Source organism: Bos mutus, chromosome 1 (genome assembly GCF_027580195.1).
Source record: "Bos mutus isolate GX-2022 chromosome 1, NWIPB_WYAK_1.1, whole genome shotgun sequence".
In the NCBI taxonomy this organism is placed as follows: Eukaryota; Metazoa; Chordata; class Mammalia; order Artiodactyla; family Bovidae; genus Bos; species Bos mutus.
Window position 1 is genome coordinate 125400252 of NC_091617.1, and position 25336 is coordinate 125425587.

The following is a 25336-nucleotide window of genomic DNA, read 5'->3' on the forward strand; positions in this document are numbered from 1 at the left end:
TTAAGGTTGTTCACTTTCTTTGCTGTTATAAAACATCTGGACACATCTGTATTCTCATTTCTGATTATTTCTTCAGGGTAGATCCTAAGAAGAGGATTCATCAGGTCACAGGATAGCAGCATTTCTTTGGCTGTTGATAGTATTGCCAAATAGATTTCCAGGAAATTTGTATCACTGTAAAGTTTCATCATGCATATTGTTTAAGCTGATTTTTGTCAACCAAAGTTTTGTTATCTTAAAAAAAAAAGATTTTGTTATCTCTTAAAAATATTTTAACAATTGAACTTTTTTTTTATGACAGTCTTCTTACCCCATGCGTGTAAACAGATGCAAGGAAATCCTAAATAAAGCTATTCAAATGAAAAAATCCTTAGAAAAGTTTGTTGGAGACGCAACTCGCCTAACAGATAAACTTCTAGAATTGTGCAACAAATCGGTACTATCATAAATCTTACTACTTATAAATCAAGTTGGGTAATTTTATACAAAACTTCCATATGATTTTAGTGGGTTTTATTTTACTTTGATTAGTTAAATTTAAATTCTCACATCTTAGTATACACATATATCAAAAGTTATCAAATCATGTACTTTAAATATGTGCAGTTTACCTTAATGAAGCTGTTTTTTTAATTTCTTATACCCTCTCTCAAATATTCTCTAAATTTCTAAAAGTTCTTAATATAAATTCTTCTGAGAGTGAATTGTCTGTATTTATTAGAAAATTTTTAAGTGGCAGATATGAAATATATGCATATAAAATATTCAGAGTTCTCTCTATGATTGTTTTCTGTCATATATTCGAACTTTCAAAATTCATATACATTAACCTACACATGCAAAAGGAAAGTTTTGAGTTTCATTCTCTTGGTACACATTTCATAATCTTCTAGGGGATAGGCACTGTGCTAAGGGAAACAAAGATGAATAAGACATGTTCTTCTGCCCTGAGGTACTCATAGTCACATAGGAAACCACACAGATGGCTGTCATCTAGTGTAATAGCTACATTTTTAGTAGGTGTATGACTGGAATATGGATATACTTACAGGAATGAACTGCTGTTCTTCCTAAGGAATTGGAGGGAAAAATACCTAAAGAATGTGTAGGAAAGGTAAAAGTGAGGATAAAGGTGTTTATAAGGAGGGACAGACTATAAGATAAATAGCTAAACTTCACTTTACAAATATTCACTCTATCATCTATTTACAGGTGAGAAAATATAGAATACCCTATGTCTCACCTTCCCTTCAATAAACATCTTCAAAGAATAATCTGTTTTGGCTATGTGCATTAGTCCTATGTGACCCCTGATGCACTTGACATTGTGAAAGATAATGTTATGATAATGGCCAGCATTTATAAACTACTGGCACTTTTTTAAGTGCTTTACATGTACAAACTTCTAGTTCTTTATGTAAAATCTTTATGGCCAGCTACATTAGAAATTCAGGATTTTTCAGATTTTTAAAAGTAATACAATACATATACTTTTTATTAAGTATCATCACTAGGAGTAATCTGACAGCATATCCCATAATCAGATACATAACTATTTCTGCAGTAAAACATGTTAATCTTTGCACTAAGTGAGAAATTCAGGTATCACATAAAATTTGGTACAAAAAAAAGTTTGATGTAAGGACCCCTTTGGAATTTATAATGTGTGCTAACAAATTGTAGGCCACTATTATCTTGTCATTTAATATCCTATAATGTAGGTACTATTATTATTGATGAGGTAAAAGAGTACAAAGAGGTTTAAATGAGATGATGTATTTTTTTTAAAAATTAGAAAACTACAGGCTGCTGAGCCATTGAAATTAAGATATTATAGAAGTAGAATTTTTCTTTGGGTAAAATTAAGCATTCTGTAATTGAAGGTAAACAGAGAAATTAAAATGTACTACTTTTTTCCCCCCCAGGTGGATGGAAGTAGTTCCACACTGAGCATGAGCACTCATTTTAAAATGCTTAAAAAGCTGGTAGAAGAAGCAACGTTTAGTGAAATCCTCATTCCTTTACAGTCAGTAATGATACCTACTCTTCCGTCAATCCCAGGTGCCCATGCTAACCATGAGCCGTTTCCTGGGCATTGGGCCTATATTGCAGGCTTTGATGATACGGTAAACTGCATTTTTATGTTGCTGTTTTTAAGATTGTTAAAAAATACAAATTAAGTTTAAAAGTGTTTTTCTCAGAGACTAAGTGAATTTTTTGTGTTTGTGAAGAAAAAAATGATTAGAAATACAGAAAATTAATACTCTTATTATACTAATGGGACAAAATTAAGTGATAAAAATCCCATATTCAATCTGGTATTTTGATTTTTCAAATGTTCATTTTCTCTTAGTATGACTAAAATCCTTATTTTTTCCATAATTTTCTTTTTCCAGATTCTTCTTTGTCATAAAAATGGAGAGAGAAGGAGAACAAAATACAATTTTGTTTGTAATTTGTGTTTTGGGAAGAAGTGAAATTCGGCTAGGAAGAGTTTGTTTCATTGTTGTTGTTGCTATCTTAGAGAAATAGTACCAGAGCACTTCTAAATAAATACTTTTGAAAACTCTAGATTTATTCTAGTACTTCTGTGGCTCAAAATGTTTTAACTGTTAGCTTCAGAGCCAGCTACTAAGCCACATAATGAAATCATTCTTGTTACTTATAATCATGCTTTGTTCTTAAGAATATTATTCAGCTTATTAAATTCCATCTTTAATTGGACCTGATTTTGAAGGAGTTTTTTTGTCAGAAATCAAATTACTTTCTATTGATAAACATTTCTTACCATTCAGTATCAGTATCAGTTCAGTCACTCAGTCGTGTCAGACTTTTTGTGACCCCATGGGCTGCAGCATGCCAGGCCTCCCTGTCCATTGCCAACTCCCAGAGTTTACTCAAATTCATGTCCCTTGAGTCGATGATGCGATCCAACCATCTCATCCTCTGTCATCCCCTTCTCCTCCAGTCTTCAATCTTTCCCAGCATCAGGGTCTTTTCAGATGAGTCAGTTCTTTGCATCAGGTGGCCAAAATCTTGGAGTTTCAGCTTCAGCATCAGTCCTTCCAATGAATAGTCAGGACTGATTTCCTTTAGGATGGACTGGTTGGATCTACTGATAGTCCAAGGGACTCTTAAGAGTCTTCTCCAACACCACAGTTCAAAAGCATCAATTCTTCGGCACTCAGCTTTCTTTATAGTCCAACTCTCACGTCATACATGACTACTAGAAAAACCATAGCTTTGACTAGAAGGACCTTTGTTGGTAATGTCTCTGCTTTTTAATATGCTGTCTAGGTTGCTCATAGCTTTTCTTCCAAGTAGCAAGCCTCTTAATTTCATGGCTGCAGTCACCATCTGCAGTGATTTTGGAGCCCTAAAATATAAAGTCTGTCACTATTTCCCCATCTATTTGCTATGAAGTGATCTGGGACTGGATGCCATGATCTTCGTTTTCTGAATGTTGAGCTTTAAGCCAACTTTTTCACTCTCCTCTTTCACTTTCATCAAGAGGCTCCTTAGTTCTTTGCTTTCTGCCATAAGAGTGGTGTCATCTCCATATCTGAAGTTACTGATATTTCTCCTGGCAATCTTGATTCCAGTTTGTGCTTCATCCAGTCCAGCCTTTCTAATGATGTACTCTGCATATAAGTCAAATAAAGCAGGGTGACAGTATACAGTCTTGATGTACTCCTTTCCCGATTTGGAACCAGTCTGTTGTTCCATGTCTGGTTCTAACTGTTGCTTCTTGACCTGCATACATATTTCTCAGGAGGCAGGTCAGGTGGTCTGGTATTCCCATCTCTTTCAGAATTTTCCACAGTTTGTTGTGATCCATACATCAAAGGCTTTGGCATAGTCAGTAAAGCAGAAGTAGATGTTTTTTCTGGAACTCTCTTGCTTTTTCAATGATCGAACAGATGTTGGCAATTGGATCTCTGGTTCCTCTGCCTTTTCTAAATCCAGCTTGCACCCCTGGAAGTTCATGGTTCACGTACTGTTGAAGCCTGGCTTGGAGAATTTTGAGCATTACTTTGCTAGTGAGATGAGTACAATTGTGCAGTAGTTTGAGCATTCTCTGGCATTGCCTTTCTTTGGGATTGGAATGAAAACTGACCTTTTCTAGTCCTGTGGCCACTGCTGAGTTTTCCAAATTTGCTGGCATGCTGAGTGCAGCACTTTCACAGCATCATCTTTTAGGATTTGAAATAGCTCAACTGGAATTCCATCACCTGCACTAGCTTTGTTCGTAGTGATGCTTCCTAACGCCTGCTTGACTTTGCATTCCAGGATGTCTGGCTTTAGGTGAGTGATCATACCATCGTGATCATCTGGGTTGTGAAGATCTTTTTTATATAGTTCTTCTGTGTATTCTTGCCACCTCTTCTTAATATCTTCTGCTTCTGTTAGGTCCATGCCATTTCTGTCTTTATTGTGCCCATCTCTGCATGAAAAGTTCCCTTGGTATCTCTAATTTTCTTGAAGAGATCTCGAGTCTTTCCCATTCTGTTGTTTTCCTCTGTTTCTTTGCATTGATCACTGAGGAAGGCTTTCTTATTTCTACTTGCTATCCTTTGGAACTCTGCATTCAAATGGGTATATCTCTCCTTTGCCCCTTTGCCTTTCATCTCTCTTCTTTTCATAGTTGTTTGTAAGGCCTCCTCAGATAACCAATTTTCCTTTTTGCATTTCTTTTTCTTGGGCATGGTCTTGATCCCTGCCTCTTGTACAATGTCACGGACCTCCATCCATAGTTCTTCAGGCACTCTATCAGATCTAATTCCTTGAATCTATTTGTCACTCTCACTGTATAGTTGTTAGGAATTTGATTTAGGTCATACCTGAATGGTCTAGTGGTTTTCCCTACTTTCTTCAATTTGAGTCTAAATTTGGCAATAAGGAGTTATGATCTGAGCCACAGTCAGCTCCCAGTCTTGTTCTTGCTGTTTTATAGAGCTTCTCCATCTTTGGTTGCAAAGAATATAATCAATCTGATTTTTTACCATTTCTTTCTGATTTGTTACCATTAAAGGCATTTAAAAACTGTCTTAGGTTCTACAGAAAAGTCCTAAGGAAAATGTTTCAAAAATCATTTAAACATTGTGGCTGCTTTAAGAGGCTGCCTAAATTTGGATACTATGAACTTACATTGCTGACAAAGTAATCCTTTTACTTCAATAGCCATGTCTAATGGGTGAAAATGTGTCTCTACTTATGGGTAACCATTCTTTTCATAGATCATAGATAAAGATAAATTAATAAAACCGTCAACTTTCTATATAATACAGGTTATTATATTTTCCTTTATTTATGAGATAACAATATAATACACATAGAAATTTAAACAAAAAATTTGACCTTAATTTATATATAACTCATCATCTTTTAGGTAGAAATTCTTGCTTCTCTTCAGAAACCAAAGAAGATCTCTTTAAAAGGATCTGATGGAAAGTTCTACATTATGATGTGTAAGCCAAAAGATGACTTGAGAAAGGATTGTAGACTAATGGAATTCAATTCCTTGATTAATAAGGTTTGGATACAGTTTGCTTTTATTTTAGAATTGCTATAATTACTGAGATATGGGCAAGTAGATCCCTCTTGAAGAAGTGAGCTATACTGCCTTTTTCATGTTCACTTAATTTATTTTATCAGGATAAAATATACTTACATAAAATTTACCATCTTAACCATTTTTAAGTGTTCAGTTCAATTTAGTGGTATTAAGTACATTCACATTGTTGTATAGTCATCCTTCTCCAGAACTTTTTTCATCTTCTCAAACTGAAACTCTGTATCTATTGAATAGTAAACTCCCTATTCCCGTCCTCGCCCAGGCTCTGGTAACCACCATTCTACTTTATGTCTCTATGAATTTAAGTACTCTAGATATCTCATTTAAGTGGAGTCAAATAGTATTTGTCCTTTTTGCTCAATCAGTTGTGTCCAACTCTTTGTGACCCTGTGGACTGTAGCCCACCAGGCACCTCTGTCCATGGGGATTCTCCAGGCAAGAATACTAGAGTGGGTTGCCATGCCCTCCTCTAGGAGATCATCCCAACCCAGGGATCGAACCCAGGTCTCCTGCATTGCAGGCGGATTCTTTATCATCTGAGCCACCAGGGAAGCCCCTATTACTGGCTTTTTCACTTAGCATTATGTCATCAAGTTCATTTATATACAGCATGTCAGAATTTCTTTCCTTTATAAGGTTGGATAATATAGAATTGAATGTGTAATCCACATTTTATTTATCCATTCACCCATCAGTGGACACATGGGTTGCTTCTACCTTTTGACTGTTGTGAATAATGCAGCCATGAACCTAGGTGTATAGATATCTATTCGAGTCCCTGCTGTCAGTATTTTGGATATGTGTCCTGAAGTGGAACTTTCTGGTTTCACTTAATTTTTTAAAAGTAAGATACTTTTGTTATATTGAGAAAAAGAAGTAAAAGACATATTAACAAAGGAAAATATTTTCTATGTAATGTTTAAATTATCTATAATGTATTTTTTCTATCAGATTTATTTATGTTTTATGTTTCAGTGCTAGGAAAAAATGTTATTTCTATTTTTACCAGCACTCTTTTTAAAGGTGATCATTAGTGGGGTTTTGTTTTTTTTCCAGTGCTATTGGTAAGTGCTTGATTTCTGTCTCAGAGATGGTATGAAAAATCTCATTAAAAGGTTATTATAAATGTATGGTCTTTTGGTGTTTTGAATTATTCTCTAGCCAGGTTTTTATAAGTGCATCTATTTTTATATTGGTAAAAAATTAAACCATACTGTGAAAACCTTACTTTTTTTTGATATGCTATTCATTCTTCCTTTCTATCCCCTTCCTACATTTTACTGGTACCTCTTTTATTAGCAGGAAAAGTTATGGACCCTTAACATAGAAAACATATAGCAGCAGATGAGTTTTGTTTTGTTTTTTTAAGAAGAATTATGATTTGTGCTCAGTTTAACCAAAGGTAGTTTAAAAACTAATTCCATATTAAAAACCCATTTCAAAGGTATTATGAAGGGAAGGAATATTCTTTATTTAAAATGTTGTTTAGTAACTTGGTAACTTAATTTACTGATATTAAACTATCAGTATGTTTGTTCCAAAGCTCCTTGAGTGTTTTTCTAGTTGGGAGTATCAAGTGGCCTGGATTTCATTTATAAATTTATCTTAATCAGCTTTGTTACCAATTAAGTTGTTTCATTACCATTCCCCCACATTAACATGGTCAAATAGCCTGATGGTGAAAAACTAGTCTCATTATGTTGGTCTAGGAGGCCATATTACTGATCTTGTTATGTGATTCTCATGCCATACTATTTTGCTGACATTTGTGTAGCCTATTTATTCCTAACACTTAAAATGTATTTTTGATCAGTTGCTTGTGTTTTTGAATTTGACAGGTTACAATTATAGATCTGTGCATAGTTTGTTCATTTCATACAGTTCCAGAATTAAATAACATACTGTTTATCCTTACCTAGTATATTTTAGGATTAAGCAGATGAGATGTGAAAAGCTTTCCTCTGCTAGATGATTTTTCAAATGAGGCTATATGGGGATATCGTAAAACTCATATTTTTTTGATCATGCATCTTTTGGGTAAAATTAAATAGCTTCTCTGTGACTAAGGACTTAATGTTTCAGGAATGTCTTGGTTGTCATTATTTGTCATAATTATAATATTTTTGAAGACTGTATTGTTGTCATATTAATAGTGAGTAATTTAAAGAAGTACTTACCAAAGGCATTTCTAATGATTTGGTAATAAATTATGGATACTGTCCCAGTAGTTTCCTGCTCTACCATTCTAAAGAATTATTCATCTGTACTACATAGTAAGCTTTAATTGACATTCTTTTGCTATGAAAAGAAAAATCTTTAGATAGATTTGACATAACATTTAGAAATTTTTAACTTTTAAGTGTGTGTGTTGTTTTTTTTTAATAGTGCTTAAGAAAAGATGCAGAATCTCGTAGAAGAGAACTTCATATTCGAACGTATGCAGTTATTCCACTGAATGATGAATGTGGGATTATTGAATGGGTCAACAACACTGCTGGTTTGAGACCTATTCTGACCAAACTATATAAAGAAAAGGGTACTAAAATTAATTCTTACGGTATAAACATATAATATAGGTATAATAATTATTAACATATATCATTGTACATTTTAGGGGTATAAGCCATAGTAAAATTTCTAGGTACTATATGCAGAAGTATTTAAGACATTTCTTCCTTCCTTCCTTCCTTCCTTGTGTTTTAATTCTTTTTATTTATTCCAAAAGGATTTGAGATAGCTTACAAATATGTATATGAAAATGTAATTTTTTAGGAGTTATTGGTTAGCAATTCTTAAACTACTTTATGTGTAAACTAGACTTGAGTAAGTAAATAAATACATTATGGTTAATGAGAGCTAGTTTTACATTATTAGAGAAAGAAAAGGAAAGATAAAGCTAGAATGAAACCAAAGTGTTAGACTAGGATTAGACTTTCCCACTGGCCAAACATCGAATAATTTAAGCACCAAAATAAACAGTGACAGTATTAGATTATAACCCATGGAATAAAATAATTTGAATACAATTTGATTAAAAGTAGATATTTTCCTGTCCTATTTTCACCAAAAGAAAATTGCCCCTTTTTCCATTTGGCTTGTGTGATTAATGGAAATCACTTTACCTTGCAGGAGTTTATATGACAGGGAAGGAACTTCGGCAGTGTATGCTGCCAAAATCAGCAGCTTTGTCTGAAAAACTCAAAGTATTCCAAGAATTTCTCCTGCCCAGGCATCCTCCTGTTTTTCATGAGTGGTTTCTGAGAACATTCCCTGATCCTACATCATGGTTAGTTACCAAGAATATAATATATTGTTATGGTTAGCTTTTTAAAAAAATATATTTATATGTATGTTGCCTCATATGATACAAGGATATTTGATAGGCATTATATTTCCTTTAGGTACAGTAGCAGATCAGCATACTGTCGTTCCACCGCAGTTATGTCAATGGTCGGTTATATCCTGGGCCTTGGAGACCGTCATGGTGAAAACATTCTCTTTGATTCTTTGACTGGTGAATGTGTACATGTGGATTTCAACTGTCTCTTCAATAAGGTATGTGATATGACTTACCATAGGTAATTCTATGTTTTCTCCTAATATCCTTTCCTCAACAGCTGTTCTTCCTAGACAATTTGTAGCAGTTACAGTCTCAGTTAAGTGACATTGCAAGTTGGTTAACTGGTTTTAGTCAGTGGATCCCATATCCCTCAGTAAAGCAACTTAGGTTGGAGAGAACTCAAAAGAGTGATACAGTAAAACTAAACTAAAGCACTGAACTTTTTAAGTCCAAAAGTATAGATCCAAGTTCTGACTCATAGTTCTCTTAAATGAACAGTTCATTTTACTAAGACTCAGTTTTAAAGGGACAGTAATTTGATGTGATTGTTTCCAAACCTGGCAGCACATCAGAATCATCTAAGAAATTTTTTGTAATGCAGATACCTAGGAAACATCCCAGGAAATTCAGATTCTGTAGGTCCAGACTGGGGTTTGGTAATAAATGAAGGTTGGACTCTCCTTAAGCCCACCCTCCAATTTTCCAATGTTATGATCCTGAAAGGTGAACTGGTAATTAAACCCAGTTTAATTTTCTTCATCCTGATTCTCTATGGGTTGCCATCTGCTGTTTGGAAACCACGAAAAGCCACAGACCCAACAGAAAACAAATCAGAGATAAATCACTGGTATAGGGGATTCATACATCAGAGAAACTTAGGGAAACTGACCAGAGTGATGAAAACATTCTAGGAAAGGCAGGTTAGAGAATGGCAGAAAATAAATGAACTGGACTTCATCATAATACATGTTACATACACTTCCTGTCTCAGGGATGTGTGTGTGTGTGTGAGTTGCTCAGTCATGTCTGACTCTTTGCGACTCCATAGACTATAGCCGACCAGGCTCCTCTGCCCATGGAATTCTCTAGGCAAGAATACTGGAGTGGGTTGCCATTCCCTTCTCCAGGGGATCTTCCCAACTCAGGGATTGAACCCGGGTCTCCTGCATTGCATTCTTTACTGTCTGAGCCACCAGGGAACCCCCGTTAATAGAAGGCTAAATAATAAATCATAAATACTTCTCTATAATGCTATTCACTTCAGTAATGCAGTGAAAGATGAATCTACCCATCCTCTAGATCTTATCCAAGGAGTTGTGTTTCAATTCCTCAAAAGCAGAGGTAGAGTCATATGACTCATGATAGAGGCCACTAATGTAAGCTGCAAATATAAATATTTTGAGAGAATGTTTGCTCTTTGCTAAAAGAGTCAAATATGAAGCTTCAAATTTTTTGCATAGTTTAAAATTACAGCATTTTTACTTTTTAATGTAATGCCTTGTTTTAAGGGAGAAACCTTTGAGGTCCCAGAAATTGTTCCATTTCGCCTGACTCATAATATGGTTAACGGAATGGGTCCGATGGGAACGGAAGGTCTTTTTCGAAGAGCTTGTGAAGTTACAATGAGACTAATGCGAGATCAGAGAGAGCCTTTAATGAGGTAATCCTTTATATTCTGTAAACAATTTAATAGTAACTTTGGATGTGACTATTGGTTCTTAAGTATGTTTTCTTTATACAGAAGCTACTTTGTACTGAAGTTTTTTTTTAATAATACCTTTCATTAAGATATATTTTACATAACAAAAAATTCAGTCTTAATACATATACTACAGTGGTTTTAGTATATTCACAAGACTGTGTGACCATCACCACTATCTAATTATAAAATATTTTCATCACTTCCAAAAGAAATTAACAGTCACTCCCCAATTCTACTCCCCCACCATCTCCTGGTAACCACTGATCTCTTTCTGTCTCTATTTGTTGTTGTTGTTCAGTTGCTAAGTCGTGTGCTACTCTTTGCAACCCCATGGCACGCCAGGCTCCCCTGTCCTCCACTAACTCCTAGAGTTTGCTCAAATTCCCGTCCATTGAATCCGTGAGGCTCTCTACGCATCTCATCCTCTGCCGCCCCCTTCTCTTCTGCCCTCAGTCTTTCCCAGCATCAGGGTCTTTTCCAATGAGTTGGCTCCTCGCAGCAGGCCAAAGTATTGGAGCTTCAGCTTCAGCATCAGTCCTTCCAATGGATATTCAGGACTGATTTCCTTTAGGATGGACTGGTTTGATCTCCTTGCAACCCAAGAGACTCTCGAGAGGCTTCTCCAGCACCACAGATCGAAAGCATCAGTTCTTCAGCGCTCAGCTTTTTTTATGGTCCAACTTTCACATTTATACATAACTATTCAAAAAAACAAAGCTTTGACTATAAGGACCTTTGTGGGCAGAGTGATATCTCTGCTTTTTTAATACACTGTCTAGGTGTGTCATAGCTTTCCTTCCAAGGAGCGTCTTTTAATTTCATGGCTGCAGTCACTGTCTGAAGTGATTTGGGAACCCAAAAAATCTGTCACTGCTTCTGTCTCTATAGATTTGTGTATTCTGAATATTTCATATATAAATGGAATTACACAAAATGTGACCTTTCGTGTGTGTCATCTTTCACTAGCATAATGTTAAGGTTTTATCTGTGCTGTAACATGTATCAGTACTTCATTCTTTTTTATTGCCAAATAATATTCTATTATATGGATATACCACCTTTTGTTTATCAGTTCATCAGTTAATGGACATTTGGATTGGTTTGGCTATTGTGTATAGTGTGGCTGTGAACACTGAGTACAAGTTTCATGTTGATACATGTTTTCTTTTGGTTATACCTAGGAGTAGAATCCTGGATCATAAGTTAACTCTAAGCTTAACATTTTGAGGAGCTTTCAAACTGTTTTGAAAAGCAGATGTAATACATTATAGTCCCACTAGCAGTGTCTGAGGGTTCTAATTTCTCCACATCCTTACCAGAACTTGTTATTGTCTATTTTATTTGGGGCTTCCCACATGGCTCAATGGTAAAGAATCTGCCTGCCAATGCAGGAGACACAGGTTTGATCCCTGGGTCGGGAAGATCCCCGGAGAAGGAAATGGCAACCTACTCCAGTATTCTTGCTTGGAAAATCCCATGGACAGAGGAGCCTACAAAAGAGTCAGACACAGTTTAGCGACTAAACAGTAACAATGTTGGTGGGTGTGAAATTGTATGTCATTGTTTCAGATTGCATTTCCCTAATGATCAGTTATGTTGAGCATCTTTTCATGTATTTATTGGTCACCTGTATATATTCTTTGGACAAATGTCTATTTAAATCCTTTGCCCATTTTTAAAATTGGATTATTAGTCTTTCTTTGAGTTGTGAGAGTTCTTTAAATACTCTGGATACAGACCTTCATGAATATATGATTTGTAAGTATTTTCTCTGATATATGAATTGCTGATTAATTTTTGATGATGCCCTTTGAAGCAAAACAGTTTTACCTTTGATGGCTAATTTATGTACATTTGTTGTTATTTGTACATTTTGGTGTCATATCTAAGAAACTACTGTATAATTCAAAGTCATGAAGAGTCACATATATGTCTTAGTGTTTTACAGTTTTAGCTCTTATTTAAATCTTTGATCATTTTTAGTTATTTTGTGCATCTAGAGTGAAGTTGGGCTCTTTATTATTTTAAATATGTGTATCCAGTTGTTTCAGCACCATTTTTGAAAAGATTATTTTTCTCTTATTTAATTGTCTTGACACTTCTGTTGAAAATCAATTGACCATACATGTAAAGGCTTATTTCTAGATTCTCAGTTTTATTCCATTGATTTATATATCTAACCTTATGCCAACAGCAACACTGTCCTGATTACTGTAGATTTGTAGTAAATTTTGAAATCAGGAAATGTGTATCCTCCAACTTTTTTTTTTTTCCCAAGATTATTTAACTGTTACAAGTATATTGCATTTCCATATGCGTTGTAAGATCATATTGTCATTTTCAGCAATGGCCAGCCTAAATTTTGATAGGAATGACATTGTAAATCAATTTAGGGAGCAGTGCCATCTTAACAGTATTAAGTCTTCTGATCCATGAAGTTGATAAGTCTTTCTATTTATTTAGTTAGTTAGTTAAGTTGCTCAGTCATGTCCAACTCTTTGCGACCCCATGGACTGTAGCCCACCAGGCTCCTCCATCCATGGGATTCTCCAGGCAAGAATACTGGAGTGGGTTGCCATTTCCTTCTCCAGGGGGCTATTTATTTAAGTCTTCTTAAATTTCTTTCAACAATGTTTTATAATTCTTAGTTTGCAAATCTTGTAGTTAACTTTTTAAAAATGTGTTCCTAAGTATTTTATTCCTTTTAATGCTATTCTGAAAGGAATTTTTTTCTTAATTTCATGTTTGTTCATTGCTAGTGTATAGAAACATAACTAAATTTATATATTGATCATGTATCCTGTAATCTTACAGAACCCATTTATTTGTTGTAATAGTTATTTTTATAGATGCCTTAAGATTTTTCTCTCTACAACAGCAGGTCATCTGTAAATAGAATTTTACTTCTTCTTTCCAATCCAATCTCAGTGCCTTTTCTTTTTCTTACCTAATTGCCCTAGCTAGATCAACATCAAATAGCCGTGGGGAGACATCTACATCCTTGTCTTGTTCCTAACCTTTGGGGTAAAGAAGCCAGTCTTTCACCATTAAATATGATGTTAGTTGTGGAAAGTAGTTTTTTAGAAGAACATGTAAAGCTTACTTACCCACTTTATTTAATTTAAGAGCTGTCTACCAGGCATTATGGTAGAATACATTGGTTACGTGTAGGCAAAGGCAAATTCTCTGAAAGAGAAAGTATAGCATTTTCTGAAGCAGTAGTAATGTGTTTAGTAAAGTATTATGATTAGCTTCTCATCCTTCAGTTACCTTCACCTAAGTGTTGACTTTAATGAGAATTCTTTTTATAAAAATAACACTGTATTATAATATTTGTTTCCATTTTAGTGTCTTAAAGACTTTTCTACATGATCCTCTTGTGGAATGGAGTAAACCAGTGAAAGGGCATTCCAAAGCAGCACTGAATGAAACAGGGGAAGTTGTCAATGAAAAGGTCAGTAGAAGGTGCAGCTTGATATGAACTGATATTGTATTTCTCTGCAAATGGAAACTGATTCTAAATACTGTCAGTGACTGACCACTTAATACTCTGAAATCTAGTTCACCATGTAGTAGGACAATGCCGTAAGTTTTCTCATCATTACTAATGTTAACACTATTATCCTTCATGTAATAAAAACAGTTCAAGATATGCCTGTTTAATCATAACAATTCACAATTATGATAAAGAGTGGGAAAAACGTGAACACAAATTGCCTGAATTTATAGAGCAGCAGGTTTCAGCTTCAATATGTAGAAGTCACTCTACTAACACAGTAGTCCCTTTTCCCTGGGTTTCCATTGGAGATAGGTTCCAGGACCCCCTTGGAATGGATACCAAAATCCCAGATTGCTCAAATCCCTTATATAAAATGACATGGCATTGTATATATAACCTGTGTATATCATCCCATATACTTTAAATCATCTCTAGATTACTTATAGTACCTAATACAAAGTAAATACCATGTAAATAGTTGTAAATATAGTGTAAATGCTATGTAAATAGTTGCTGGTACGTGGCAAATTCAAATTTTCTGTTTTGGAACTTTCTAGAATTGTTTTTCCCTGAATTTTTTCAGTACACTGTTGGTTGAATGATTGGCTGCAGTGAGCTGACTATATTGGTTGAAGACTCAAATTTTCCAGATAGTTGTTTTAAGTAAGTTAGAATAGCTTGAGGATTGTTATTCTAATAACATCATTCTCACTTTTGCATTCTGATATGCTATCTTGATTGAGAGAAATATGTAGGATTCCAGGTGCTCATGTAGAATTCCCATTTGCATAAACTAATGGAAGATATTAGGCATCAGAGTTTTATTGCTATTCCTAGAATATTAATATTCAAATGTTTATGTCCTAAACACTTTTTCGGGTAGTTTTTTTTTTATTAATTATTTTTCTAGACTTCTAATGTGGAAGAGATTCTTGATATTTCACTTAGTCCTGAAAAACTTCCACGCAGTTGATGTTAGGTCAACATTGCAAGTTTTAAGATCAGTATCTCAAGTTATCATATTTGTTTCTTCTCTCTTTTGTCTGTATTTGCTCTTAACAAAAGGGGTAAGGGTCAGTAAAATGGCATTAATATTTGTTAAATAACAGAAAGTCAGTAATTCCAGTTTATAAACATACATCCACATGTCACTGGGACCTTAGTTCTTATGATCTTCCATTTCTTTTTAGGCCAAGACTCATGTTCTTGACATCGAGCAGCGACTACGAGGTGTAATCAAGACCCGAAATAGAGTGACAGGGCTGCCATTATCTATCGAAGGACATGTGCATTACCTTATACAAGAAGCTACTGATGAAAACTTGCTATGCCAGATGTACCTTGGTTGGACCCCATATATGTAAAATGGAATTACTTTAAAGAATATGTTAATAATCTAAATTTAATGCATTTGGTGCATTAATCTGTGGTTGTTATCTATTCAATTCCAAAGTAAAACATATGTTTATATTCTCAGAGTCACTGGCATTTCTCCCTGATTGTTAATAATATTTAAAATAATATATGTTGTTATGAAATAAACTTTTCTTAATATATGTGTATTATAGAGAAATGGAATATTGTATGTTTTTATGCTCTAAAAAGATATTTGCAAAAAACAAGCCAGCCTAATTTCATTTCACAATTTTCACTGATTATAAGTGCTAGCATAAGGATTCATTTGAACAAAAAATTATATTGAATACTCTTTATGTTAACACTGTGCTATATTTGTGCACAAAGCTAACAATAGTTGCCCTGCCATCTGGGAATTGTCTAGTAAGAGAGATGTAAAACATACACAGCACATTATTAACTTCACTTAGTAAAACTCCCTTTTTTTTGGTATGGTTGAAAATATGATAGGGAGAGAAAAGTTAGCCAATTAGCATGAATACGAAAACTGTATAAACATTCTGTAATTTTTAAAGATGCTACCATACTAAAAGTGCACCAGAATGCAGAATCCTGTAGTTTGGGGGAAAAGCAGTACGTAACATTTCATGAGGTTTTAAAACCGAAACAATTTTAATAATAAATTTGGGGGTATGTTTTATTACAGAAGATTTAAAATAATTCATAGTAATTACAAAGCAATGAGATTATATGCAAATAAATGGAAAACTTTTTATAACAGGTAATTTCACTTAAGTTCACCTTACAGAATTCTGCCTTTTGTACAGTTTAAGTGTGATGGGGGTAACCCAAGAAGTATAAATGTGAAAACTAAACATGTACTTTCCTATTCAAGGAAAGTCATAATGTAAACAGTTGTAGAGTAAGTTGGATGGAGGGGTGTTGGGAAATTATTTTAAGCAAGTAATTTGGAAGAAGAAAGTTTTGAAAAGAAACCGTCATAACCTCGAAAAATTAACGCTCACAAAGTAAACCAAATAAATCATCAGACCTTTACAAATTCGTGTTGAAAACCACTGAGATTTGTAATCCCAGGAGACAGAAAGAGCCAGGATTCTTACAGTCGTCTCATGGGTTTTCCACACCACTTCCAAATCCACTGATAGAGAACCGCTCCATCAACTGACATTTTCAGAATTGAATTTCACACGCACATCGAAACGCGCCTTGGGTTTCTTTCGTGTAACCCACCAGGAAGCTCAGCGGCGGGCCTTTCGGCCGGGACTAGAGCCCCGCCCCGGGGATGCGGCCTCGGAGCCGGCCGCTCTAGGCCTGGCGGCCGCTCTCTATGGTCGGGCGGGCGGTGTGTTGTCATCCGCGGAGCGACGGCTGGAGGCGGCTGCGTAGGCCCCGGCGGGGCGTTTGGTTTCCGTTTGGCCCTGACTGGAGTTAATATTGACGGCCGAAATGGGAGTCCCCAAGTTTTACCGATGGATCTCGGAGCGATATCCCTGCCTCAGCGAAGTGGTGAAGGAGCATCAGGTGGGTGAGCACTGGGGCAGCGGCTGAGAAGGCGGAGGGCCTGGGGCTCGGCGGCCCTCTCCACCCTAGCACCTGGGCTCCCAGCCGCCTCCTGCTGCTCGTCGTCAGCTGGCTGAGCGGCGAAGGGAGGGGAGCAGGACATTTGAGGACACCCTGGTGATCTGAGTGGGAGCGAACGCGCAGATCGCCCTCCTGTGGGCAGAGCCGCGGGGATGCGGCGGTTCTGACAGCTCCTGCCGGGGCAGGGCCTGCGTGACTCCGACATCAAGTCCGGGGGAGCAACGCTCTCGGGAGTGCTTCCCCTTCCTTCCCAGGAAGTTGCAGGTTTCGTTTTTCTTTCTAGAGGTTTCGAAGCGGAGTGGATGTTCTCCTAGGGCCTCCCCCGGGTCCTCACCCAGAGCCAGCCGACCCACCCACGAACATTACTAACGGCCTCAGCCGTTGGATACCCCTGTTTACTTTCCCTTATCTCGGGCTGCATCCCGCCCCACCCCCAACGCCTAGACTTTCTGACGTGGCTGATGGTTCATATTTATGATGCCTTTCTGTACATTTTTTCTATTACCCCAAGAACCGTACCAATCCTCCGTTCCGAAAGAAATAAAAATATATTTGGACGGACCAGGGCACTTATTTGAAGGCTTCATTGTGCGTGTATGTGCGTGTGTGTGTGTGTGTGTGTGAGAGAGAAAGAGAAGGGGAGAGAGGGAGAGGAGCAGAGGGGAGAACGGAGAGAGGAGCAGACTGTAAGAGCACTAATACTTGTAATCGTCATATTCGGTATATAATGACCCCAGCAAAGAGTTTATGTGCACGCTTCAAAAATGTAGTTCATGTATTGGAACTGTGGCAAAAAATAGCCAGCAAACTCCGGGAGATGGTGAAGGACAGGAAAGCCTGGCGTGCTGCAGTAGACGGGCAAAGATTCCGACACGACTTAGCAACTGAACGACAGCAATATATTAGATAAACTAGAATTTGGGGCTAGTGTTTGTTGCTTGTGTTTATTTAATGGTTTTGGTAGATCTCTTGTCCATTTTATATTTTACAGGGGAAAAATTATTTTTTAAATTTGTATAGCTTATTGACTTAGTTGTGATGATAGCATTGTTTAATATGAGGGGAAATAATCCAGTGAACACGATCATGCTGTCTCTTAAATTATGGTTTATTCTTTGTAAAAAAATACTAATAGTGGGAAGGTAGGGTTAAACTTCCCGGAGGTATTCTTTGTTGTCGGATTCCTATCAGATTTGGTATATGAGGAAAAGCTTACCAAAACTTGCAGAATGGTAGTTTGTCTTTAATTTATCTGAAATGTAGTTTGAGTTAGACAGGAAAACATTTCTTTCAGAGAAGAGGATGAAAATAGTGACAACTAACTTAGATTTTTCCTGGATCCTTCGTGCAACAAACATTTGAGTACCTGCCATGTATCAGTCACTTTCTCTCTAAATTAAGACATTCAGACTAACTTGATAATACACAATCTGTTCAGTATTGTCTTACCTCCCTACTCTTTGGCAAAGAATTTGGTTTGATGTAAGGCTCTTGGATTTTCTCCATCTTGAGAAATTTTGTTGCTGAACAAAAATAATGGCTCTCAGGCAATTTTATGACATGAACACTAATAATAGGTTTAAAACTGTGATCATCAAAGTGATGTCTTTCCAAAAGCAATCACCAGCTACTCTCCCAAGCAGTACTTAAAACATGGTAGTGCTAAGTAAGTCACAGTAGTTCAAAAGCTAGTTGGGGGAAGGGATTGGATGGAGGAGTGGGTTCTAGTAAAATGATGGTAGTAATGACAGGGCATAGTTTTTGGTTTCTCTGAAAACGTATTTAAAAACAAACAGATACTAGATTGCAAAATTTAAACTGATAAAACAATTGCAAGAAAACCGTGTGACAGGGTATCCCCAAGAATTCCAGGATAAAATAGGTGGGGACAGACTACCAGTAACCTCTAGACCCTGTTGATACTGGCATCTCTGCAAGAGGAAGAAGAAAAAAATGGGGTAGCATCTGATGAACCTGAGAACAGAACTTCAGGATATTTACTAAGACTCTCCAAGCCTATTAGTAGCAGTAGCTGTAACTGAAGGGTTTTAAATGGCAAGAGCAGACTAACTCCTGTGAACCTTCAAAACTGACTTGCCAAGGCACTATTCTAAGGCACAGCCTACCCTAAAGAAAAACTGCCAGGAGTGAAATAAAATTTTATCAGGAAAGGGACAAGACAGATAAGAGAAGAAAGTGAAGATAAAAGTGAGGAAGAATTACAGAGTCAAGAAATCTTAGAAAACAAACCAAGCAAACCACCATATTTCTAATACTATCCCAAAGTAGCGGAAGAGGAAGCTTTAAAGTTTTCCTAAATGCATTGTTCTTCCAAAAGTTCAGGAAAAATTAAATTTACATAAAAATAAACAATAGAAAAATGTCAAGGGTGTATAGTATGCAAAGTTATGGGGGAAAGGGGAACAAAATAACATTTGTACAGACAATAACCCTGGTGGCCCTAGTGATGAAGAACCTGTCTGCCAGTGGAGACATTAGAGACCAGGTTCGATCCCTGGGTTGGGAAAATCCCATGGAGGTGGGCATGACAACCCACTTCAGTATTCTTACCTGGAGAATCCCATGGACAAAGGAGCCTGGAGGGCTACAGTCAATAGGGTCGCTAAGAGTCAGAGATGACTGAAGCAACTTAGCGCACACACACACACACAGTAAAAGCTTGCAATAAAGACATGCTCACAAAACAGATCAAAATTATAACCTATTTCAGAATAAGCTAAAGAGGCACTAAGAAAATGATATAAGGCATGAAAAACAACATATAATCAGTTACAAAAATTCAGGAATAGGTGACAGAACCTAGAGAAAATTAGATGTAAATGACAAAATCATGTCAGAAATGAAGCCTAGTAGCAAGGCAAAAGCAAATTAACCATAAGAAAAAAGAAGGTGAAAATAAAATTTTAAAAGATAAAAAAGATTCAAGTGAAAGTAATGATAATCAACACAAATAATAGGCATTATTGAAAAAGGAAATCAAAGCAAAATAATAGAAAAATATGAAAACTATAATTAAAGAAAACTTTGAAGTTATAAAACAAATTGAAACCATGTTGAAAGAATATACCATGTACCCAAGAATATTTACATCAAAATATGTTCTAGTATGTTCTAGTAAAATTCATGGACTTTAAAAAGAAAAAGAGAAAAAAGCTTTGTCACCTAGAAAAAAGAAACATATGACTTTTAAGGGAAAGGAAATTAGGTTCCCATCAAAATTTTTCACAGTAGTGCTTTATGGAGTAACATAAGGATACAATAGTCACTTTTAAGTATAAGCTGATCAAGTATAGTTCATCAGGCACTTCATCAGATCTAGTCCCTTAAATCTATTTCCCATTTCCACTGTATCATAGTAAGGGATTTGATTTACGTCATACCTGAATGGTCTAGTGGTTTTCCCTACTTTCTTCAATTTAAGTCTGAATTTGGCAATAAGGAGTTCATGATCTCAGCCACAGTCAGCTCCTGGTCTTGTTTTTGCTGACTATATAGAGCTTCTCATCTTTGGCTGCAAAGAATATAATCAGTCTGATTTCGGTATTGACCATCTGGTGATGTCCATGTGTAGAGTCATCTCTTACATTCTTGGAGAGGATATTTGCTATAACCAGTGCGTTCTCTTGGCAGAACTCTATGAGTGTTTGCACTGCTTCATTCTGTACTCCAAGACCAACTGTGCCTGTTACTCCAGGTGTTTCTTGACTTCCTGCTTTTGCATTCCAGTCCCCTATAATGAAAAGGACATCTTTTTTGGGTGTTAGTTCTAAAAGGTCTTGTAGGTCTTCATAGAACCGTTCAACTTCAGCTTCTTCAGCGTTACTGGTCGGGACATAGACTTGGATTACCATGGTGTGGAATGGTTTGCCTTGGAAACGAACAGAGATCATTCTGTCGTTTTTGAGATTGCATCCAAGTACTGCATTTCGGACTCTTTTGTTGACTATGAGGGCTACTCCATTTCTTCTAAGGGATTCTTGCCCATAGTAATAGATATGATGGTCATATGAGTTAAATTCACCCATTCCAGTCCATTTTAGTTCACTGATTCCTAAAATGTTGACATTCACTCTTGCCATCTCCTGTTTGACCACTTCTAATTTGCCTTGATTCATGGACCTAACATTCCAGGTTCCCATGCAATATTGCTCTTTACAACATCAGACCTTGCTTCCATCACCAGTCACATTCACAACTGGGTGTTGTTTTTGCTTTGGCTCCGTCTCTTCTTTCTTTCTGGAGTTATTTCTCCGATGATCTCCAGTAGCATGTTGGGCACCTACCGACCTAGGGAGTTCATTTTTCAGTGTCCTATCTTTTTGCTTTTTCATGCTGTTCATGGGGTTCTCGAGGCAAGAATACGGAAGTGGTTTGCCATTCCTTTCTCCAGGGGACCACATTTTGTCAGAACTCTCCACCATGACCCATCTGTCTTGGGTGGCCCTATGCGGCATGGCTCATAGTTTCATTGAGTTAGACAAGGGTGTGGTTCATGTGATTGGATTGGTTAGTTTTCTGTGATTGTGGTTTCTGTCTGTCTGCCATCTGATGTCTTCACCCAATGACTACCATCTTACTGGGGTTTCTCTGACCCTGGACGTGGGGTATCTCCTCACGGCCCCCGGTCCTGACCTTAGACGTCGCGTATCTCCTCTTGGCTGCTCACTGCTCCAGCGTCATGCGGCCGCCACCCACCACTCCTTACTATTGAAGGAGGTTAGTGACGTTCTACAGAAGAAAGAAAAAGAAATGCAAAAAAGCAATATGGCTCTCTGAGGAGGCCTTACAAACAGCTGTGAAAAGAAGCAAAAAACAAAGGAGAAAGGGAAAGATATACCATTTGAATGCAGAGTTCCAAAGAATAGCAAGGAGAGATAAGAAAGCCTTCCTCAATGATCAGTGCAAAGAAGTAGAGGAAAACAATAGAATGGGAAAGACTAGAGATCTCTTCAAGGAAATTAGAGATGCCAAGGGAACATTTCATGCAAAGATGGGCTCGATAAAGGACAGAAATGGTATGGACCTAACAGAAGCAGAAGATGTTAAGAAGAGGTGGCAAGAATACACAGAAGAACTGTACAAAAAAGATCTTCACGACCCAGATAATCACGATGGTGTGATCACTTACCTAGAGCCAGACATCCTGGAATGTGAAGTCAAGTGGGCCTTAGGAAGCATCATTACGAACAAAGCTAGTGGAGGTGATGGAATTCCAGTTGAGCTATTCCAAATCCTAAAAGAGGTGCTGTGAAAGTGCATGCCAACAAATTTGGAAAACTCAGCAGTGGCCACAGGACTGGAAAAGGTCAGTTTTCATTCCAATCCCTAAGAAAGGCAGTGACAAAGAATGCTCAAACTACCGCACAATTGCACTCATCTCACACGCTAATAAAGTAATGCTCAAAATTCTCCGAGCCAGGCTTCAGCAATACGTGAACCGTGAACTTCCTGATGTTCAAGCTGGTTTTAGGAAAGGCAGAGGAACCAGAGATCAAATTGCCAACATCCTCTGGATCATGGAAAAAGCAAGAGAGTTCCAGAAAAACATCTATTTCTGCTTTATTGACTATGCCAAAACCTTTGACAGTGTGGATCACGATAAACTGTGGAAAATTCTGAAAGAGATGGGATACCAGACCACATGATCTGCCTCTTTAGAAATCTGTAGGTAGGTCTGGAAGCAACAGTTAGAACTGGACGTGGAACAACAGACTGGTTCCAAATAGGAAAAGGAGTACATCAAGGCTGTATGTTGTCACCCTGCTTATTTAACTTATATGCAGAGTACATCATGAGAAACGCTGGACTGGAAGAAACACAAGCTGGAATCAAGATTGCTGGGAGAAATATCAATAACCTTAGATATGCAGATGACACCACCCTTATGGCAGAAAGTGAAGAGGAACTAAAAAGCCTCTTGATGGAAGTGAAGAGGAGAGTGAAAAAGTTGGCTTAAAGCTCAACATTCAGAAAACGAAGATCATGGCATCTGGTCCCATCACTTCATGGGAAATAGATGGGGAAACAGTGGAAACAGTGTCAGACTTTATTTTTCTGGGCTCCAAAATCACTGCAGATGGTGATTGCAGCCATGAGATTAAAAGACGCTTACTCCTTGGAAGGAAAGTTATGACCAACCTAGATGGCATATTCAAAAGCAGAGACATTACTTTGCCAACAAAAGCCCATCTAGTCAAGGCTATGGTTTTTCCAGTGGTCATGTATGGATGTGAGAGTTGGACTGTACAGAAAACTGAGCACCAAAGAATTGATGCTTTTCAATTGTGGTGTTGGAGAAGACTCTTGAGAGTCCCTTGGACTACAAGGAGATCCAACCACTCCATTCTGAACAAGATCAGCCCTGGGATTTCTTTAGAAGGAATGATGCTAAAGCTGAAACTCCAGTACTTTGGGCACCTCATGCAAAGTGTTGACTCATTGGAAAAGACTCTGATGCTGGGAGGGATTGGGGCCAGGAGGAGAAGGGGACGACAGAGGATGAGATGGCTGGATAGCATCACTGACTTGATGGACGTGAGTCTGAGTGAACTCCGGGAGTTGGTGATGGACAGGGAGGCCTGGCGTGCTGCGATTCATGGGGTCACAAAGAGTCAGACACGACTGAGTGACTGAACTGAACTGACTGAAGTGAAGTGAAAGTGAAAGTCTCTCAGTAGTGTCTAACTCTTTGCGATCCCATGCACTATACAGTCCATGGAATTCTCCAGGTCAGAATACTGGAGTGGGTATCCTTTCCCTTCTCCAGAGCATCTTCCTAACCCAGATATTGAACCCAGGTCTCCCGCATTGCCAGGTGGATTCTTTACCAGTTGAGCTACCAGGGAAGCCCCTTTGTTACCTATGCCTATGGTAAAATTTGAATAATTGTTTCAGAGATAGTTTTAAGTTTAAGAAAGCCCATAATGTTTTTATATTTCAAAATTCAAAATGCCTTTCTTTCGTTGGCATATAAGGCAGACTCCTCTCACGTTCCTTTATTTTTCTAGATATTAAGTTGTGCCTGTTTCAGTTTTTTGTGTTGTATATTGTTTCAGACCATTCACCTTGAAGTGAAGTGTTAATTGCTCAGTTGTGTCCAACTTTTTGTGACCCCATAGACTATGGCAACCCACTCCAGTACTCTTGCCTGGAAAATCTCATGGATGGAGGAGCCTGGTGGGCTGCAGTCCATGGGGTTACTAGGAGTCGGACACGACTGAGGGACTTCACTTTCACTTTTCACTTTCATGCACTGGAGAAGGAAATGGCAACCCACTCCAGTGTTCTTGACTGGAGAATCCCAGGGATGGAGGAGCCTGGTGGGCTGCTGTCTCTGGGGTCGCCAGAGTTGGACATGACTGAAGTGACTTAGCAGCAGCAGACTATAGCCGGCCGGGCTTCTCTGTCCATGGAATTCTGCAGGCAAGAATACTGGAGTGGTTGCCATTCCCTTCTGGGGATCTTCCCAACCCAGGGAAGGAAGCTGGGTCTCCTGCATTATAGGCATATTATTTACCTGAGTCTGAGCCATGAGAGAACCCTTGCTCATAAATATGTAAATGGAGGAAAAGTAGATCAGAATCAGAACCATGAAAACCTTTCTGTAAAATCATATGCCTCTTAGCCAAAATTTAGAAATTATTTAGTCCATGTATGAAAAATCAGTTTTCAAAATTTCCTAAATTTCTTGGCATAATCTAAGCTTTTTAAATTAATGTAACTAATGATTCTGTTTTCAGTGAAAGCTTTCCAGGTGGTGCTAGTGGTAAAGAACCTGCATGCCACTGCAGGAGACATAGAGATGCAGGTTCAGTCCCTGGGTTGGGAAGATTCCCTGGAGGAAGGCATAGCAACCCACTCCGTCAATCTTCCCTGGAAAATTCTGTGAACAGAGAATCCTGGTGGGCCACAGTCCATGGGGTTGCAAAGAGTTGGACACAACTGAAGCAACTGAGCTTGTGCACACACACACACACACACACACACACACTCTTCAGTGAAACCAAATATTCAATAAGGCTTTAAATGATTTGTAAAACCTTTTAATGACCATGTGCATAGAGCCATTTGATAAAAATGTGTATCATGTTACCCATTTATAGAGAAAATAGAGGCTTTTAGAAATTAATCTCAAACAGAAGAAAGGAGACTAATATTTTGGGTACCAGATCAATCAAGTACTTTATTTGATCTATTCTCAGGTTATCATATTTTAAATAAGTAAAAAATTTCCTGGCAGTA

At 37.4% G+C, this 25336-nt stretch overlaps 2 protein-coding genes across 4 annotated transcripts in view; both read left to right on the forward strand.

Annotated features, from left to right (window-relative positions):
* Positions 1-15696, forward strand: part of ATR (ATR serine/threonine kinase) — a 119644-nt gene extending 103948 nt beyond the window's left edge. The window contains exons 39-47 of the mRNA XM_005888762.2: positions 302-436; positions 1926-2126; positions 5390-5533; positions 7961-8111; positions 8705-8861; positions 8977-9130; positions 10424-10575; positions 13966-14071; positions 15307-15696. Of these exons, the coding sequence (XP_005888824.1) occupies positions 302-436; positions 1926-2126; positions 5390-5533; positions 7961-8111; positions 8705-8861; positions 8977-9130; positions 10424-10575; positions 13966-14071; positions 15307-15480 (1374 nt within the window). The 3' untranslated portion in view covers positions 15481-15696. The remainder of the gene's footprint in view (positions 1-301; positions 437-1925; positions 2127-5389; positions 5534-7960; positions 8112-8704; positions 8862-8976; positions 9131-10423; positions 10576-13965; positions 14072-15306) is intronic.
* Positions 15697-15947: 251 nt separating this feature from the next.
* XRN1 (5'-3' exoribonuclease 1) overlaps positions 15948-25336 on the forward strand; it is a 112080-nt gene continuing 102691 nt past the window's right edge. For 2 of the 3 annotated variants that reach the window (XM_070375006.1, XM_070375015.1), the window contains exon 1: positions 15948-17014. In XM_070375006.1, coding sequence (XP_070231107.1) covers positions 16940-17014 — 75 coding nt within the window. In that variant the 5' untranslated portion in view covers positions 15948-16939. The remainder of the gene's footprint in view (positions 17015-25336) is intronic. The other variant, XM_070374997.1, reaches the window with a different exon arrangement.